This window comes from Carcharodon carcharias, chromosome 9, assembly GCF_017639515.1.
Source record: "Carcharodon carcharias isolate sCarCar2 chromosome 9, sCarCar2.pri, whole genome shotgun sequence".
NCBI classification, from domain to species: Eukaryota; Metazoa; Chordata; class Chondrichthyes; order Lamniformes; family Lamnidae; genus Carcharodon; species Carcharodon carcharias.
Window position 1 is genome coordinate 62,054,914 of NC_054475.1, and position 19,949 is coordinate 62,074,862.

General features: G+C 43.9%; 1 protein-coding gene across 1 annotated transcript in view; it reads left to right on the forward strand.

Moving 5' to 3' along the window:
- The window catches only part of LOC121281737 (centrosome-associated protein CEP250-like), a 199,001-nt gene that overhangs the window by 159,972 nt on the left and 19,080 nt on the right, over positions 1 to 19,949 (forward strand). Inside the window, exons 52-54 of the mRNA XM_041194658.1 lie at positions 3,485 to 3,669; positions 8,578 to 8,725; positions 10,033 to 10,162. Coding sequence (XP_041050592.1) covers positions 3,485 to 3,669; positions 8,578 to 8,725; positions 10,033 to 10,162 — 463 coding nt within the window. The remainder of the gene's footprint in view (positions 1 to 3,484; positions 3,670 to 8,577; positions 8,726 to 10,032; positions 10,163 to 19,949) is intronic.

Sequence of the window (19,949 nt, forward strand, 5' to 3'; positions counted from 1 at the left end):
CACTGGACACTGGCTTCCAGTCACTAAAGCAGCCTTCTGTCATCACCCTCTGTCTCCTACAACTAAGCTAATTTTGAATCCACCTTAACAAATTACCCTGTATCCCATGTGCATTTGCCTTCTAGGTCTAGTGATAACCATTGTCGAATGGTGTTAAAAGCCACCTGGTTCACGAATGTCGTTTAGAGAAGGAAATCTGCCATCCTTGCCTGGTCTGGTGACTCCAGATCCAGAGCAATGTGGTTGATTCTTAAATGCCCTCTGATTCACACAGTTGTATCAAGCCGCTAAAAATTGAAAAAGGAATGTAACTGGACTGAACATCCGGCATCGACCTAGGCAACGAAAAGGAGAACAGCATTCGCAGCCCTGTTAACCCTGCAAAGTCCCCCTTACTAACATCTGGGAACTTGTGCCAAAATTGGGAGAGCTGTCTCACAGACTAGTCAAGCAACAGCCTAACATAGTCACCCTCATGGAATCATACCTTACAGATAATGTCCCAGGCACCACCATCGCCATCCCTGGGGATGGCCTTTCAGGAGAGAGTTGCCCTGGGAGTTCTCAACATTGACTCTGGACCCCATGAAGTCTCATGACATCAGGTCAAACATGGGCAAGGAAACATCCTGCTGATTACCACGTACTGCCCACCCTCAGCTGATGTATCAGTACTCAACCATGTTGAGCATCACTTGGAGGAAGCGCTGAGGGTGGCAAGGGCGCAGAATGTACTCTGGGTGGGAAACTTCAATATCCATCACTAAGAGTGGCATGGTAGTACCACTACAGACCCAAGCTGGCCGAGTCCTAAATGACATAGCTGCTATACTGGGTCTGCGGCAGGTGGTGAGGGAACCAACAAGAGGGAAAAACATACTTGACCTCATCCTCACCAACCTGCTTGCCACAGATGCATCTGTCCATGACAGAGTCAGCAGAAGTGACCACCAAACAGTCCTTGTGGAGACAAAGTCCCATCTTCACATTGAGGATACCCTCCATCATGTTGTGTGGCACTACCACTGTGCTAAATGGTATAGATTTCGAACAGATCTAACAACTCAAGACTGGGCATCCGAGAGGTGCTGTGGGCCTTCAGCAGCAGCAGAATTGTACTCGAGCACAATGTGTAACCTCATGGCCCATCCTAGCACCCACTCTACCATTACCATCAAGCCAGGAGATCAACCCCAGTTCAATGAAGACTGCAGGAGGGCAGGCCAAGAGCAGCATGAGGCATACCTAAAAATGAGGTGTCAACCTTGTGAAGCTATAACACAGGACTACGTGTGTGTCAAATACCGTAAGCAGCAAGTGATAGATAGAGCTAATACATCCCACAGCCAATGGATCAGATCAAAGCTCTGCAGTCATACTACATCCAGTTATGAATGCTGGTGGACAATTAAACAACTCGCTGGAGGAGGAGGCTTCAGAAATATCCCCATCCTCAATGATGAAGGAGTCCAGCACATCAGTGCAAAAGATCAGGCTGAAGCATTTGCTACAATCTTCAGCCAGAAGTGCCGAGTGGATGATCCATCTCGGCCTCTTCCGGAGGTCCCCAGCATCACAGATGCCAGTTTTCAGCCAGTTCAATTCACTCCATTTGATATCAAGAAATATGATACTGCAAAGGCTATGGGTCCTGACAATATTCCGGCAATAGTACTGAAGACCTCTGCTCCAGAACTTGCCGTGACCCTAGGCAAGCTGTTCCAGTACAGCCACAACACTGGCATCTACCTGGCTATGTGGAAAATTTCCCAGGAATGTCCTGTCCACAAAAAGCAGGACAAATCCAACCCAGCCAGTTACCACCCCATCAGTCTACTCTCAATCATCAGTAAAGTGATGGAAGGGGTTATCAACAGTGCTATCTGCTCACTGACGCCCAGTTTGGGTTCCGCCAGGGCCACTCAGCTCCTGACCTCATTACATTGGTTCAAACATGGACAAAAGAGCTGAACACCTAAGGTGAGGTGAGAGAGACTGCCCTTGACATCAAGGCAGCATTTGACCGAGTGGCAACAAGGAGCCCGAGCAAAACTAGAGTCAATGGGAATCAGGGGGGAAAACTCTCCACTGGTTGGAGTCATACTTAGCATAAAGGAAGGTGGTTGTGGTTGTTGGAGGTCAGTCATCTCAGCTCCAGGACATCACTGTAGGAGTTCCTCAGGGTATTGTTCCATGCCCAACCATCTTCAGCTGCTTCATCAATGGCCTTCTTTCCATCATAAGGTCAGAAGTGGGGATGTTCGTTGATGGTTGCACAATGTTCAGCACCGTTTGCAACTCCTCAGATACTGAAGCAGTCCATGTCCAAATGCAGCCAGACCTGCACAATATCCAGTCTTGGGCTGCTAAGTGGCAAGTAGCATTTGCGCCACACACGTGTCAGGCAATGACCAAATCCAACAAGAGAGAATCTAACCATCACCCGTTGACATTCAATGGCATTACCATCGCTGAATCCCCCACTATCAACATCCTGGGGGTTACCATTGACCAGAAATTGAACTGGAATAGCCACATAAATACTGTGGCTACAAGAGCTGGTCAGAGGCTAGGAATACTGCGGAGAGTAACTCACCTCCTGACAACCCAAAGCATGTCCACCATCAACAAAGCACAAGACAGGAGTGTGATGGAATATTCTCCATTTGCCTGATAAGTGCAGCTCCAACAAAACTCAAGAAGCTTGACACCATTGAGGGCAAAGTAGCCCACTTGATTGGTACCCCATCCATGATAAATGCTGGCCCAGCTAATAACACCCAAATCCCATGAAGGAACAAAACAAAAATTCACTCCTTTCTCCACCGATGCACAGTGACAGCATTGTATACCATCTACAAGATGCACTGCAGGAACTCACCAATGCTTCTTCAACAGCACCTTCCAAACCCACAACCACTGCCATCTAGAAGGACAAGGGTAGCAGATACATGGGACCACCACCACCTGGAAGCTCCCCTCCAAGTTACTCACCATCCTGACTTGGAAATATATCACCGTTCCTTTACAGTCACTGGGTCAAAATCCTGGACTCCCTCCCTAACAGCACTGTGGGTGTACCTACATCACATGGACTGCAGCAGTTCAAGATGGCAGCTCACTGCCACCTTTTCAAGGGCATTTAGGGATGGGCAATAAATGCTGGCACAGTCAGTGATGCCAATATCCTAGGAATTAATATGAAAAAGTGTGCTATCAAGGAATCATTCACGATGCATTTTTTGTGAAATTATTAGTGAGGATTTTATTCTGAGTCTCACTGGTGTGGCCATGGGAAATGGGCATGGTCTACCAGATCCTGCAACTCATCACCACATCTCTGAGGGAAAAGGTTAAAAGAGAGACTCAGGCAGACTGAGAGACCAAGAATTGACAAGACATTTTTTGTGAATTAGGTGATAATTGGTAATAATCTTTTCATTGGTGATTGAATGTTGTCACTTTGTATGTTCCTCCCTCCAAGGTACAGGCGGAGCTTGTCTCTCTGCGCAGTAAACAGGACGAGGCCATCACTGAGAACGAGATGCTCAAACTGACCAATCAGCAGCTGGAGAGTCGGCTGGAGCAGATCCAACAGGAGCTTCAGGAGGCCCAAGATCGGCTGGTGGCTCAACAGGAGGAAGCAGCTCACCGAGAGGAGAAAGAAGGGTAAAAGACCCTCTACATACCCTGCATACTGCATGCCTTCTGTGTACGCACACCACGTGCTGTGTATTCCCATAGTACCCACAAGATTATGCCCTGTGTACATACCCCACCCTCTGCATACACACCCCACACACAGCTGTCTGCACACCTCAGCCTCTGCATATACACCCCACACACATCTGTCTGCACCCACAAAGTTTGTGTGGTATCTCCACACAATTTTTTCCCCATTTGGGGAATAGTGAGGAAGTGTTGGAAGGATTAGGAGGCTGGTTGTCATCGTGGGAGTATTTGACTTTCTCCAGCTTTTGCTGTCACCTTTGTCATTTGATGGCCACAGTTTCACTCTGCTTTGCTAGTAACCTGTTCACACACAAACTCTGCTCTATGCTCTCTGATTCCCCAGTGTTATTTGAGGATTAATGATTTAATATGCTGTTCTCTTTTTCTGTTTTTGGGTCAGGTGCCCATCACATGGCTACATCATCAGTGTTTCTCAGACATTTAACTAACCTGCTTGATGTCCTTTCTTTCCTGGAGTGAGTTGAACCTGTTTCAATCCAGTTCCAAATGGGTTTGTCCCTAATCGGATGCTAACTGGCTCGGAGTGTTTGATGCTGTCAATGGCAAAAGCACCAGGTCCTTGTTTTGTGGTGGGATTCCCAGAGTTGCACAATGGGTGGGGTGATCCTGAACCCTACCTTTAGGGGTGACACTTGCAGGATGGGAGGGAGAGGCCAGTCATAATTTTTTAAAGTTTATTCTTCCATGGGATGTGGGCATGCTGGCAAGGCCAGCATTTGTTGCCCATCCCTAATTATCCTTGCTTTCAGAGGGCAGTTAAGAGTCAGCCACATTGCTGTGGGTCTTGAGTCACATGTAGGCCAGACCAGGTAAGGACATTAGTGAACCAGATGTCGTAAAAACAATTGATGATAGTTTATGGGCATGATTACTGGGACTGGTTTTATAATTCCATATTTTATTAACTGAATTTAAATTCCACCAGCTGAACCCACATCCCCTGGACATTAGCCTGGGTCTTTGGAATGCTAGTCCACCATCTCCCCTCCCTGCCTGTGCTCTAATATACAGGATCAGTACAAAAATTGAAATGCCCTCACCAACCTTGAGTACTTCATCAAGTTCCTCTAAATCTTCACTTTTTATTAATTCATTCACTTTTCTAACTGAATAGTCCAGCGAGGCTGGTCCAGTTCAGTTTCTGGTCAATGATAACCCTCAGGACGTTGATAGTGGGGAATTCAGTGATGGTAATGCCATTGAATGTCAAGGGCAGATAGTTAGATTCTCTCTTGTTGGAGATGGTCATGCCTGGCACTTGTGTGGCATGAATGTTACTTGCCACTCAATGGCCTCACCCCTCCCTATTTTTGTAATCTCCTCCAGCCTTAAAATCCCCTGCAATCTCTGTGCTCCTCCAATTCCAGCCTCTTGAGCATCCTTGATTTTATTCACTCCCCATTGGTGCCTGTGCCTTCTGTTGCCAGGACGCTAAGCTCTGGAATTCCCTCCTTAAACCTCTCCAACTCTCTCCCTCCCTTTAAGATTGCCCTTAAAACCTAACTCTGTGACCAACGTTTGACCATCTGTCCTAATATCTCTTTATGGGGTCAGGTGTCACACTTTGTTTTATATTGTGATTTTATGACTTTGAAGACACTATATACAAATGCAAGTTGTTGTTGTTTGAAGACTTTCCTGATGGAGAGGAGTCTAATAGCATGGTGATTGGCAGGTTAAATTTGTTTTGCTTTTTGCGGATAAGATCTCAGTGGGCAATTTTCGACATTGTCAGGTAGATGTCAGTCAATATTGTGGATGAACAGGAACAGCTTTTCTTTCTTTATTCTTCCATGGGATGTGGGTGTCGCTGGCAAGACCAGCATTTGCTGCACATCCCTAATCACCCTTGAGCTGAGTGGCTTGCTCAGTCATTTCAAAGAGCATTTAAAAGTCAACCACATTGCTGCGGGCCTGGAGTCAGGTATAGGCCAGACCGGCTATGGATGTCAGATTTTCTTCCCTAAAGGACCTTTGTGAACCAGATGGGTTTTTATGATAATCAATGATAGTTGCCATGGTCACCATTCCTGAGACTAGCTTTATATTCCAGATTTATTAATTAAACTTAAATTCCACCAGCTGCTGTGTTGAGATTTGAGCCCACGTCCCCAGAACTTTAGACTGGCCCTCTGGATTAATAGCCAGTGACATTATCACTACATCATGTCTAGAGGCATGGTTGATCTGGAGCACAGATGGATGATATCCTCAATGTAAGAACAGGATTTAATCTCCATATGCATCACATGCTGATCACTCCCATCATTACTGACATGGACAGATACATCTGCAATAGGTCGATTGGTTGAAATGAGATCAAATAGGTTTTTTTCTCCTGCTGGTTCTTTCTGGCAGATATGGCCTTCAGGACTCAGCCAGTTTGGTCAATAATGGTGTTACCATTTTTGGTCATTTTGGTCTCCGTATTTGACAAAGGATATATTTGAATTAGAAGTACTTCAGAGAAGATTCACTCAACTCACTCCTGGGTTGAAGGGATTATTTTATGAAGAAAGGTTGAACAGGTTGGGCCTATATCCATTGGAGTTTAGAAGAATGAGAGGTGATCTTATTGAAACATATAAAATCCTGAGGGGATGTTTGATAAGAGCTAGGGGACACCGTTTAAGAATAAGAGGTTTTCCCTTTAAGACAGAGATGAGGATTTTTTTTTTCCAGAGGGCTGTTAGTCTGTCGAATTCTCTTCCCCAGAAGGCAGTAGAGGCTGGGTCATGAAATTTATTCAAGGCTGAGTTAGACAGATTTTTGTTCAGCAAGGGAGTCAAGGGTTATGGGGGCATACAGGAAAGTGGAGTTGAGACCATAAACAGGTCAGCCATGATCTTATTGAAAGGTGGAGCAGGCTCGAAGGGCTGAAAGGTCTATCCCTGGTCCTAAGTTCCTATGTTCCTATTATCGAGCAAGTCTTGTTAATGGACATTGAAGTCCCCCACCCAAAGTACGTTCTGTGCCCTTGCCACCCTCAGTGCTTCCTCCAGGTGGTGTGGAGGGCGGGGATAGGGGTGTGCAGGTATGTGGTAATCAGCAGGAGGTTTCCTTGCCCTTGTTTGACTTAATGCTATGAGATTTCATGGGGTTAGGAATCAATGTTGAAGATTCCCAGGGCCACTGCTTCCCAACTGTATTTTTAAAATTCATTCATGGGATGTGGCCTTCTCTGGCTGTGCCAGCATTTATTGCCCATCCCTAGTTGCCCTTGCGAAGGTGGTAGTGAGCTGCCTTCTTGAACCACTGCAGTCCATGTGGTGTAGGGACACCCACATGCTGATAGGGAGGGAGTTCCAGGTGTTTGACCCAGTGACAGTGAAGCAAAATATTTCCAAGTCAGGATGGTGAGTGGCTCGGAGGGGAACTTCCAGGTGGTGGTGTTCCCATCTATCTGCTGCCTTTGTATTTCTAAATGGAAGAGGTCGTGGGTTTGGAAGGTGCTGTTGAAGGAGCCTTGGTGAATTTTGGCAGTGCATCTTGGAGATGGTACACACTAGCTACTGTGCATCGATGGTGGAGGGAGTGAATGTTTGTGGATGTGGTGCCAATCAAGCGGGCTTCTTTGTCCTGGATGCTGTCAAGCTTCTTCAGTGTTGTGGAAGCTGCACTCATCCAGGCAAGTGGGGAGTATTCCATTACACTCCTGAATTGTGCCTTGTAGCTGGTGGACAGGCTTTCGGGAGTCAGGAGGTGAGTTATTCATCACGCAATTCCTAGCCTCTGATCTGCTCTTGTATTCACAGTATGTATATGGCTAGTCCAGTTCAGTTTCTGGTCAATCATAACCCCCAGGATATTGATAGTGGGCGATTCAGCCTTTGAACATCAAGGGGCGATGGTTTGATTCTCTCTTGTTGGAGATGGTCCTTGCCTGGCACTTGTGTGGCACAAAAGTTACTCACCACTTGACAGCCCAAGCCTGGGTCTGCTGTATTTGGGCATGGACTGCTTCAGGATCTGAGGAGTCATGGTTGGTGCTGAACATTGTGCAATCATCAGCGAACATCCCCACTTCCGACCTTATGATGGAAAGAAGGCCATTGATGAAGCAGCTGAAGATGGTTGGGCCAAGAACATTGCCCTGAGGAATTCCTGCAGTGATGTCCTGGAGCTGAGATGACTGACCTCCAACAACCACAACCATCTTCCTTTATGCTAAGTATGACTCCAACCAGTCGAGAGTTTTCCCCCTGATTCCCATGGACTCCAGTTTTGCTAGGGCTCCTTGATGCCACACTCGGTCAACTGAGGCCTTGATGTGAAGGGCAGTCACTCTCACCTCACCTTGGGCGTTCAGCTCTTTTGTCCATGTTTGAACCAAGGCTGCATTGAGGTCAGGAGCTGAGTGGCCCTGGTGGAACCCAAATTGAGCGCCAGTCAGCAAGTTGTTGCTAAGCAAGTGCCGCTTGATAACACTATTGATGATCTCTTCCATTACTTTATTGTATACCACTGTGCCACCAGTTCTGCTGGGTCTGTCCTGCCAGTGGGACAGGACATACCCAAGGAGTGTGATGGCAGGGTCTCAGACATTGTCTGTAAGATATGATTCCTTGAAGATGCCAGTGTTGTGGCTGTTGCTTGACTAGCCTGTGAGACAGCTCTCCCTATTTTGGCACAAGCCCCCAAATGTTCATAAGGAGGACTTTGTAGGGTCAACAAGGCTGAATCTACCTTTGTCATGTCCATATCTAATGCTTAGATCAATGTTGAATGGACCATCTGGTTTTATTCTTCTTTTCATAGTGGCTTGATCTAACTGTGTGGCTTGCATAGTAATGCTGTTCTCCCTCTGTCATTCTTGCCTAACAGAATTCAGAGAACCCATTCCATCCAACGCCATGTTACTCGCAACACCTCGAGCAAAGCAGCCCCACTTGGACAGGATCCTGGGCTTCACCTGAGGGTCGAAGGGCAGGATGTGACCATGGCAACAGGCGATGATGGAGAGGCCTGTGAGGTAATAGCAAAAACTTCAGCAAGAGACAGAGCAGCAAAGAAAATCAAAGAGATAGATAGGCCTGGGAATTAGACTCCTCCATTATCAGAGCAGCAGGAAGGTCTCGATACTCCAGCAATTGGCTGTCAGATTATCACACTGTCTGGGACTATCACACTGTCTGGGACTATCACACTGTCTGAGACTATCACACTGTCTGGGGTTATCACACCGTCTGTAATAATCATACTGTCTGGGATTATCACACTGTCTGGGATTATCACACCACCTGGGATGATCACACTGTCTGGGAATATCACACCATCTGGGATTATCACACTAGGATTATCACACTGTCTGAGACTATCACACTGTCTAGGATTATCATACTTTCTGGGATTATCACAATGCCTGGGATTATTGCCTCGTCTCTGATTATCACACATTCTGGGATTATCACACTGTCTGGGGTTATCACACCGTCTGGGATTATCACACTGTCTGAGATTATCACATGTTCTGAGATTAGCACACTGTCTGGGAATAACACACTGCCTGGGATTATCAGACTGGGATTATCACACAGTGTGGAATTATCACACTGTCTGGGAATAGTACACTGCCTGGGATTATCACACTGGGATATCACACTCTGTGGAATTATCACACTGTCTGGGAATATCACACTGTCTGGGATTATCACACCATCTAGGATTATCACACTATCTGGGGTTATCACGCTTTCTGGGATTATCACACTGGCTGGGATTATCACAATGTCTCGTATTACCACTCTGTCTGAGATTATCACACTGTCTAGGATTATCACCCTGTTGGAGTTTATCACACTGTCGCTTCTCCTCTGGGACCTGGCTGTCAATAGGACACTGAGTGATGAGCTGTGATTGTTTTTTGCTGTATCTGTTGCGAGTTCAAGAATGCTCATTTCAGTGTTTTTGGCCAATGACTGGGAATCTTGCCTGGTTTGATATCAAATTGGAAATTCCTGAGTGAGCAGAGTTCAAAGGAGAGCGATGTTAGATGTATCCAGTGTAAAATAAACAGCCTTATCCCACTGTTAAAATTGAGCAGCTAACAAGATGTCACAAGGGAACATCGAACAGTTTGACCTCTGTTACTGCATCACCAACTGGACTGTTGCCCAGTTCCTGGAATTGTTGAATCCATTGTGATCTCTGTGTTTCCCCTGACATCAATGTTTATGGATTGATGTGATGCTGCAGCCCATTTCAGTTCTGGCTGTGAGTAATGCAGTGAATTGAACATGAGATTCCCATTCATTGGATTTCTCTTCTCTCTTTCAACAGGAAGAACACACCAAGGATCCAGACCATCTCTACAACATCATGTTTGTTGGGAGCGCCAATGCTGGGAAAACATCTTTCATCCAGCGTTTCTATGACAATAATTTTGATCTTGCGTTAGCAGCCACAGTAGGTATGACAAAACTGCAAAAATGGAAAGAAGCACTAATGCTGAAAAGGAGAATGCTCTCACTGTACCGCCATGGTCTGGGTGTGTGGAAGAGAGACCCATGAGTGAGAAATCCCTCCACTGTCTCTAAATGACCAGAGTGCTTGTCCAAACTCCAGTACTGGATGAGCAGAAATTCCCTCTAACTAAATACTGGGAAGACTGAAGCCATTGTTTTGGTCCCCATCACAATCTCTGCTCCAGTGGTGAGCTTCCTACTAATCTGCATTATCACTAAGACTTCCCTCCTATATGACATCTCTTGACTCATTTCTACCTCAGCTGCTGAAGCCCTTATCCATGGCTTTATTATCTGTGGACCTGAGTATTCTAAAGCATTCCTGGATGGATTCCCACATTCCACCTTTCATAAATTTAAGCTGATTGAGAACACTGCTGTCTGTAACCTCACTCACATGAAGTCCTGTTCCCCTATTCACTCATGCTCATTTACATAGATTGGCCTTCAGTTGGCCAATGTCTAGATTTTTAAATTCCCACCTCTGTTTTCAAATCCATCCATGGTCTCGCCCCTCCCTATCTCTGTAATATTTGTTAGCAAAATTGAGGCTCATAGAATGGGAGGGTCAGTATGAAATTGGATGAAGGATTGGTTTAAGGACAGGAAACAGTGAGTTGTGGTACATGATTATTTTTCAGATTGGAGGGTGGTAGACAGTGAGGATTTCCCAAGGGTCAGTGCTAGGACCACTGCTTTTTATTATTTATAAATGATTGGAGATTGTAATACAAAGTAACATTTCAAAATTTGTTGATAGTACCACACTTGGAGGTGTGACAAACAATGAGGACGATACCAACTGACTGCAGCAGGAGATACATAGATAGGCCAGCAGAATGGGCAGACAAGTGGCAGATGGAACCTAATCCAGAGAAATGTGAGGTGATGATATTTGAAGAGATAGGGAGAGGTAAAATAGGCTTAATGGTACAGTTCTGAAGAGTATGCAGGGACTGAGGGACCTGGTTGTTCATGTGGATAGGTCTTTGAAGGTGGATCTATTGAGAAAGCAGTTAGTAAAGCATATGGGATATTGGGCTTCATAAATAGAGACACTGAATACAAAAGGAGGGAAGTTATGCTGAACCTTTATAAAGCTCTGGTTAGGCCCCAACAAAGGAATTGCTCCAATTTTGGTCACCACTTTTCAGAAAGGATGTGAGTGTCCTTGGGAGGGTGCAGAGGAGATTTACCAGAATGGTTCCAGGGTTGAGGGATTTTAGCTACAAGGTTAGGCTGGAGAAGCTGGGGTTGTTCTCCTTGGAGCAAAGAAGATTGAGGGGAGATTTGAAGTGTCCAAGATTATTACAGGTTTAAGCTAGACAAGGAAAAGCTGTTCCCGTTAACTGATGGTCACAACCCTGAAACGTTAACTCTATTTCTCTCTCCACAGAAGCTGTCAGACCTGCTGACTACTTCCTGCATTTTCTGTTTTTATTTCAGATTTCCAGCATCTGCAGTATTTTAGTCTTGTTCTATTATCTCCTTATGTGGCCCAGTGTCAATTTTTATTTGATAATGTTCCTGTGAAGTGGCATGCAGTAATTAACTCGGAGTGATGCAGAGTAAAGCTCCCTCTAGACTAGTCTGCTCTCAATCACAGAGCATGAGTGAACATAATCATACAGTATAGAGCACAGTAGGTCACACACTATAGCAGGGAATCAGAGGTACACTCTGATTTAGTCAAGGCATTGCCATGGAGAATGGAACCAGGGATTGGCTATCACAAAAGCTTTTATATAGTTGAAAAAGGTACAATGCATTGTCATGCTCCTTCTGTCTGCAAAGGACAGGGCTCTGTGTATTAATATATGTAGCTTCTAGCAAGTATAAGTGAGCCACACTGCGAGCCCAATTGGTAATCTTAAATTGGTTTTCAGTGTAGTTCTTGGCACAATCAGGATTGTTTAGTAAATGCTGTCCAATTGTGGAATGACATCTAATGTTGGGAACTGTGTTTTGAGCTTTGCAAGCACTGGCTGTTTGGGTACAGTCAGTATTTTGCCTGTTGTGAACAGCAGCTGGGACATGCTGTTTGATATGATCTGCCAGTCTTTGGGCGGTACGACCTACATACCTAGCATCACACTGGCACTGAAATTCATATCCCCACATTACTCATTTGTGTGATAGGCAGAACTTCTTTTTGGCTTGACAGGAGTATCCTGTTAGTGGTGAATACCACTCGTGTTGCTACTGCAATGTAGCAGCATGGAACAGCTAGCTTCACCTGTTGCTCAAATTTTTGAGATACCTTGCCGTTCTAGAGTAATCTGAGGTAGATCTTTCAGGACTGAAAGTGGCAGCTTTAAAACCATTCATGAGTTTGTGTGATATACAGCATGAAATGATCCAGTGAGGGTAGGCATTCTCATAAGCTTGTTATGGCCTCTTTGTAGACAAATAGACAAGTTGCAAAAAAATGTTTTGGATTGTGGGAGAGCGGATTTTAGTAGAATAAGGCAGGATCTTGCCAAGGTAGACTGGAAACAGTTATTTATGGGGAAACCTACAGAGGAGCAGTTGGGGGCATTCAAAAAGGAAATGGGGTGGGTACAGGCTCAACATGTTCCCTCTAGGGTGATAGGAAGGAGTAACAAGCCCAGAGAACCATAGAAGACCAGGGATATTCAGGATACGATGAGAAGGAAAAGAGAGGCTTTTAGCAGGTACAAGGGAAGCAAATCAGTGGAGACATTAGTGGAGTACCGAAAGTGCAGGGTGGAGCTTAAGAAAGAAATTAGGAGAGCAAAGAGAGGATATGAGAAAGCTCTGGCTGGTAAAAGTAGGGAAAATCCCAAGATATTCTATAAGTATATCAATGGGAAGAGGATAACCAGGGAAAGAGTAGGGCCCATTAGAGACCAAGGGGGCAATCTATGGGTGGAGCCAGAGGACATCGGTAGAATGTTGAATGAATACTTCACATCCGTCTTCACCCAAGAGAATGAAGGTGAAGGTATGGAACTCGGGGAGAGAGACTGGAAGATTCTTGAGCAAATTGATATAGGGAGTGACAAGGTATTGGAGGTGTTGGCAGGCTTAAAAGTGGATAAATCTCCAAGTCTGGTTGACTTGTGTCCCAGACTGCTGAGGGAGGAGATCGCAGGGGCTCTGACCCAAATTTTTAATTCTTCTCTGGCCACGGGGGAGGTGCCAGAGGACTGGAGAACAGCTAATGTGGTTCCGCTATTTAAGAAGGATTGTAGAGATAAGCCAGGGAACTACAGACTACAGACCAGTGAGTCTCACGTCAGTGGTAGGGAAACTGTTGGAGAAAGTTCTGAAGGAGACAATCTATCTCCACTAGGAGAGGCAAGGTTTGATCAGGGATAGTCAGCATGGCTTTGTCAGAGGGAGGTCATGCCTATGAATTTCAGCAAAGGCTTTGACAAGGTCCCACATGGGAGACTTATAAAGAAGGCAAATGCACATGGGATACAGGGTAATATGATAAGGTGGATTCAAAATTAGCTTAGTTGTAGGAAACAGAGGGTGATGACAGAAGGATGCTTTAGTGACTGGAAGCCAGTGTCCAGTGGCATACCACAGGGATCTGTGCTCGGTCCCCTATTATTCGTCATTTATATAAACAACATAGATGACTATGTGGAGGGTAGGATTAGTAAGTTTGCGGATGACACAAAGATTGGCCAGATGGTTAACAGTGAGGCTGAGTGTCTTGGGCTACAGGAAGATATAGATGGGATGATCAAATGGGCAGATAAGTGGCAGATGGAATTTAATCCTGAAAAGTGTGAGGTGATACACTTTGGAAGGAGTAATTTGACAAGGAAGTATTCGTTGAACAGCATGACACTAGGAAGTTCTGAGGAACAAAGATACCTTGGCGTGTGTGTCCATAGATCTCTGAAGGCGGAGGGGCATGTTAATGGGGTGATGAAAAAGGCATATGGGACACTTGCCTTTATCAATCGAGGCATAGATTATAAAAGTAGGGAGATCATATTGGAGTTGTATAGAACCTTGGTGAGGCCACAGCTGGAGTACTGTATGCAGTTCTGGTCGCCACATTATAGGAAGGATGTGATTGCACCGGAGGGGGTGCAGAAGAGATTCAGCAGGATGTTGCCTGAGATGAAACATTTAAGTTATGAAGAGAGGTTGGATAGACTTGGGTTGTTTTTGCTGGAGCAGAGAAGACTGAGGGTTGACCTGATCAAGGTGTACAAGATTAGAGGGGCATGGACAGGGTGGATAGGGAGCAGCTGTTCCCCTTAGTTGAAGGGTCAGTCATGAGGGGACATAAGTTCAAGGTGAGGGGCAGTAGGTTTAGGGGGGATGTGAGGAAAACCTTTTTTACCCAGAGGGTGGTGACAGTCTGGAATGCGCTGCCTGGGAGGGTGGTGGAGGCGGGTTGCCTCACATCCTTTAAAAAGTACCTGGATGAGCACTTGGCATGTCATAACATTCAAGGCTATGGGCCAAGTGCTGGTAAATGGGATTAGGTAGGTACATCAGGTGTTTCTCACGTGTCGGTGCAGACTCGATGGGCTGAAGGGCCTCTTCTGCACTGTGTGATTCTGTGATTCTGTGATCTGTGATTCTCCCGCAGAATGTCTTTGATGCTCCCTATTTCAGCATCAAGCTTCCATGGTGAGCAAATGGCTTGGGCCCTATTTACAAGTTTGCCGATAAGACCAATCTTATGGCGTGTAGAATGGTAGGAATCCCAATGCGTATGTTGACCAATGAAGGTGGGCTTGCGGTAGACAATATTAAAGAACCCATTGGTAGATTGCTCAACTAGCATGTTGAGGGAAGAGAGCTCATTTGACCAATTCATGTTGTGCAGAACCAGTCATAGGTAAGATAGGGCGTAAAAGACATCACTTATGTATGTCTTGGGCAGCCCATAAATACATGGATGCAGTGAACCGTGAGGATGAATCCTATCACCTGGCTGCTCACTACTCATACACAAAGTCTAACTAGAGTTTTTATAACTTGGCAGTTAACTGTTACCTGGTGCATTCTCCATGGCAACACCTCTACCGATCTGAGTCCACTTGCTAACCAATCAGCACTCCATTCTCATGCAGTATACATTGTTGGTCCCTCTGAGATTTGGTATTCTTGTGAATCTGTCCTGATGAGTGCAAGATGAAAAGTTTCAACAGCATGTCTCTTTTTTCAGCAGCAATACTCAAGCTCTGTACTACCAAATATCTATTCAATACATTAGAATTCTTTGAGGAAGTAATAAGCAAGGTAGATAATGGGGAACCTGTAGATGTGGTGTACTTGGATTCCCAAAAGGCATTTGATAAGGTGCTACATCAAAGATTACTACACAAAATAGAGGGTAACAAATTAGCTTAGATAAAGGATTGGTTAGCTAACAGGAAGCAGAAAGTAAAGATAAATGTGTTATTTTTGGGTTAGCAAAATGTAACTAGTTGAGTACCACAGGGATCAATGCTGGGCCTCAAATATTTATGATCTATATCAATGACTTGGATGAAGGGACCAAATGTATGGTAGATAAATTTGCCAATGGCACCAAGAGAGATAGGAAATTAAGCTGTCAAGAGAAAGTAAAGAGATTTTGCAGAGATATAGACAGGTTAATTGAGTGGGCAAAAAATTGGCAGATTGAGTATAATGTGGGAAAATGTGAACTTGTTCACTTTGACAGGAAGAATAGAAAAGAAGCATATTATTTAAATGGAAAGAGATTGCAGAATCTGGTGGTACAGAGGGATCTGGATGACCTGGTACATGAATCACAAAAAGTTAGTAAGCAGGTACAGCAAGTGATTAGGAAGGCAAATGAAATGTTGTATTTTATTGCAGGGGGAATGGAATATAAAAGTAGGGAAGTTTTACTGCAGCTGTACAGGTCCTTGGTTAGACCACATCTGGAATACTGTGTAGTTTTGGTCTCCTGATTTGAAAAAGATATAATTGCATTAGAAGCAGTTCAGTAAATGTTCACATGACTCATTCTGGGATTAAGGATTTATTTTATGAGGAAAGGTTGAACAGGCTAGGCCTTTACCCATTGGAGTTTAGGAGGATGAGAGGTGATCTTATTGAAACATATAAAACCCTGAGAGGGCTTGATAGGGTAGATACTGGGAAGATGTTTCCATTTGTGGGAGAGACTAGAACTAGGGGACACAGTTTAAGACTAAGAGGTGACGCTTTTAAGAAAGAGATTAGGAGAATTTTTTCTCAGGGAGTTGTTAGTCTGTGGAACTCTCTTCCCCAGAAAGCAATGGAGGTTGGGTCATTGAATTTATTCAAGGCTGAGTTAGACAGTGTGATATTTGTGTTTAACGTTTATGCTTTTTTATAAAAGATGTTATGGCACAACCGGTGGTAAATGCTGAGTTGTTCAAATCCCAAAGGGAAACTTGAAACAACTGCCACAACTTGTTTGCAATTTGTATAAATTTTGAGATGTGTGCCTTGAATTCAATAGTAATAAGACCACCAAGTCTTCTAAGATTTTACAAAACTAGATTAAACATTTATTAACAAGAAAAATGATTTTAAGCACATACATATGTCTACAAATTACTACTATAATAACTTCTAAATCCTCTACTTACTCTGACTCCCAGTTACACTTTCGTTAAGGCAATAGTAAGACATATAGATTTTAAAGGACCCAGGCAAGGTGACACACAATATCCTGAACCAGTCAAATTCAAAGTGAATTTCCTTAACTTCAGTTCGTTGTAGACAGCAGCTTGAGGCATAGATGGTGAAGGCTTTTCACACTTGTTAGATCATAAAATGCCTACCCTTACACATAGCCTTCACTCCTTTACACATATTTTCCCCTTTGAATGCAAATTCCCATTGTTCCACTATGTCTTTGAACTTTACCTCTCTAATAATAAAAATCTTCTCATAGTACTAAGTTTTTCCAGTAACCTTTTGGAAAAATAAACACTTTCTGAATTCCACCTGGCTAGGTGTAATATTTCACTCTCTCTTTTGAAAACAATCTAGTCTGGTTTAATTAAAAATGCACATGTCCTTTTACACCTATGCTTACCAACTTAATATTTCAAATCCAGCTCATTCCCTAAAACATAAAAGCCTTCAGACCAGCTACTTTAATCCAATTAAGTCACACATACACACACACACACACAAAGCGCACACACAAACATGCACGCACACACATACACACACACACACACACACACAGACACAGACATCACTATTTCACAGTAAATTCCAATAACATTATTATATTTTCCTGACAGAGGACTTTTTAGTTAAAAAGAAGTGTTATATAAAAAAACCTGACAGTAGGGTGTACCAAATCCCGGATGTATTGCCCTCTGGCGTGGAATAAGGAATAAAGGAACCTTCTGTTTTTCACACAGGAAGTTGGAGTTCAGAAGCAGATAGCTGTGTGTGTATTCTTACTAGTGAAGAAATGGCAAAGCACTTCAAGTGGTGATAAGAGCGGATTCATCATTATTAGGGTCTTCAGAGGCTTTTGATCCAGCTACTCTGGATTTTGTAGTTTATGTCGAGCAAGTGGAATAGTTTTTCATTGCAAACGAGATTGAAGTGTAAAAGTAGGCCTCAGTGTTTCTTACAGTCATCGGAATGAAAAATTTCACTTCACTGAGAAATCTCATTGCTCCTGACAAACCAGCAGATAAAAGCTTTCAAGAGCTTGTGGTTGTTTTAAAAAAGCACTTTGATCCCAGACCAGCAAGTATTGTCAAGAGATTCAAGTTTCACTGAAGAGAACAGCATGAAAGTGAATCAGTTTCCCAGTTCCTGGCTGAGTTGAGGAAATTAGCGGAACATTGTGACTTTAAAGGTGACCTGGAAGAAGTATTGCATAATTGCTTGGCTTGTGGACTAAGAAATGAAAGAATTCAGCATAGATTGTTAGCAGAGCAAGAGTTGACACTGAAGAAAGCGTTTGAGATTGCGCAAAGCATAGAAATGGCAGAGAAACAAGCTGGAGATTTGAAAGTGCATTCTAACAATGCCGAAGTTAAAATAGTAAAGTCAGGGTATACTCACTTCCAAACATGTTACTGCTGTAATGGACAGGGCATAATTCAGAAGCCTGTAAGTGGAAAACCTCCGCTGATTGTTGCTACTATAGAAAAAAAGGACATGTACAGGGTGCATGTAGTCAAAGGCTGATCACAGTAAAGCAGTTCCTCCAAGAAAAGGGCATTACGAGGAGCACACAGACAAGTCACGCTTGAAAATAAACAGGCAGTTTAAAAAGATGCATTACTTGGAAACAAAATACAAAAGTAATGTGAGTCCAGATGAGACAGAAAGTGAAGCTAACAGTGACAATGCAGAAGAGTAATTGTATTGCTTTCAGTCTGATCTGAAACTAGGTGAAGGACTAAAAGTCGGCATTGTGTTAAATGGTAAAATGGTTGAAATGGAGGTCGACGCTGGAGTATCTGTTTCTATTGCTTCAGAGAAGACATGGGAGAAGATTTTCAGGAAATGCCCATTGGAGAAAACCCTCCTCCAGCTTAGCACCTACACTGGTGAGCCTGTGAATATACTTGGAAAAATGTCCACCCAAACTAGGTACGGAGATCAAATGGCAAGGTTCCCACTTATCATCGTCCATCGCTTATGGGCAGGAACTGGCAAAAAATTTTTTTTTGTTTTGGACTGGAAAAAAATAAATATACTGCATTTTAACCCCATGTTGCAGTCCTTAGTAGACAAGCATACTGATGTCTTCAAAGAAGGTCTTGTTGTTATTAAAAACATTGAAGCCAAACTTGCTGTTTAGGCCAGAGCTTTGCCAAGGTTCTTCAAACAATGAAAATCGAGCAGGAACTAGAACAATGTGAAAACTTGCAGATAATTGAGAAAGTTGATTATCCAGAGTGAACAGCTCCAATAGTCCCAGTAGTGAATGATAACGGAAATGGCTGCAGAGAGAGTGGAGGCATTGGTCGAAATATTCCAGAACTCACTGGATTCCGGGAGGGTCCCAGCGGATTGGAAAACTGCTAATGTGATGCCCCTGTTCAAGAAGGGAGGGAGACAGAAAGCAAGAAACTATAGGCCAGTCAGACTAACATCTGTTGTTAGGAAAATGCTAGAGTCCATTATTAAGGAAGAAATAGCAGGACATTTAGAAAAGCTTAACACAATCAGAGTCAACATGGTTTTGTGAAAGGGAAATCATGTTTGACAAACTTGCTAGAGTTCTTTAAGGATATAACAAGCAGAGTTGATAAAGGGGAACCGGCAGATGTGGTGTATTTGGATTTCAAGAAGGCATTCGATAAAGTGTCACATGAAAAGTTATTGCACAAGGTAGGAGCTCAGGGTATTGGGGGTAATGTATTAGCATGGATTGAGGATTGGTTAACACACAGAAGACAGAGAGTCAAGATTAATGGGTCTTTTTCAGGTTGGAAAGATGTAACTAGTGGAGTGCCACAAGGATCAGTCCTAGGGCCTCAATTGTTTACTATCTATATTAATTACTTGGAGGAGGGGACAGAGTGTAATGTATCCAAATTTGCTAATGATACAAAAATAGGTTGGAGGGCATGTTGTGTTGAGGACATAGGGAATGTGGAAGGGAAAAAAGATACATTGGGTGAGTAGGCAAAAACTTAGCAGATGGAGTTTAATGTAGGAAAGTGTGAGGTTGTGCACTTTGGTAGGAAGAATCAAAAGGCTGACGATTATTAAATGGAGCAAGATCCAAAAAAGTGCATCATAGCGGGATCT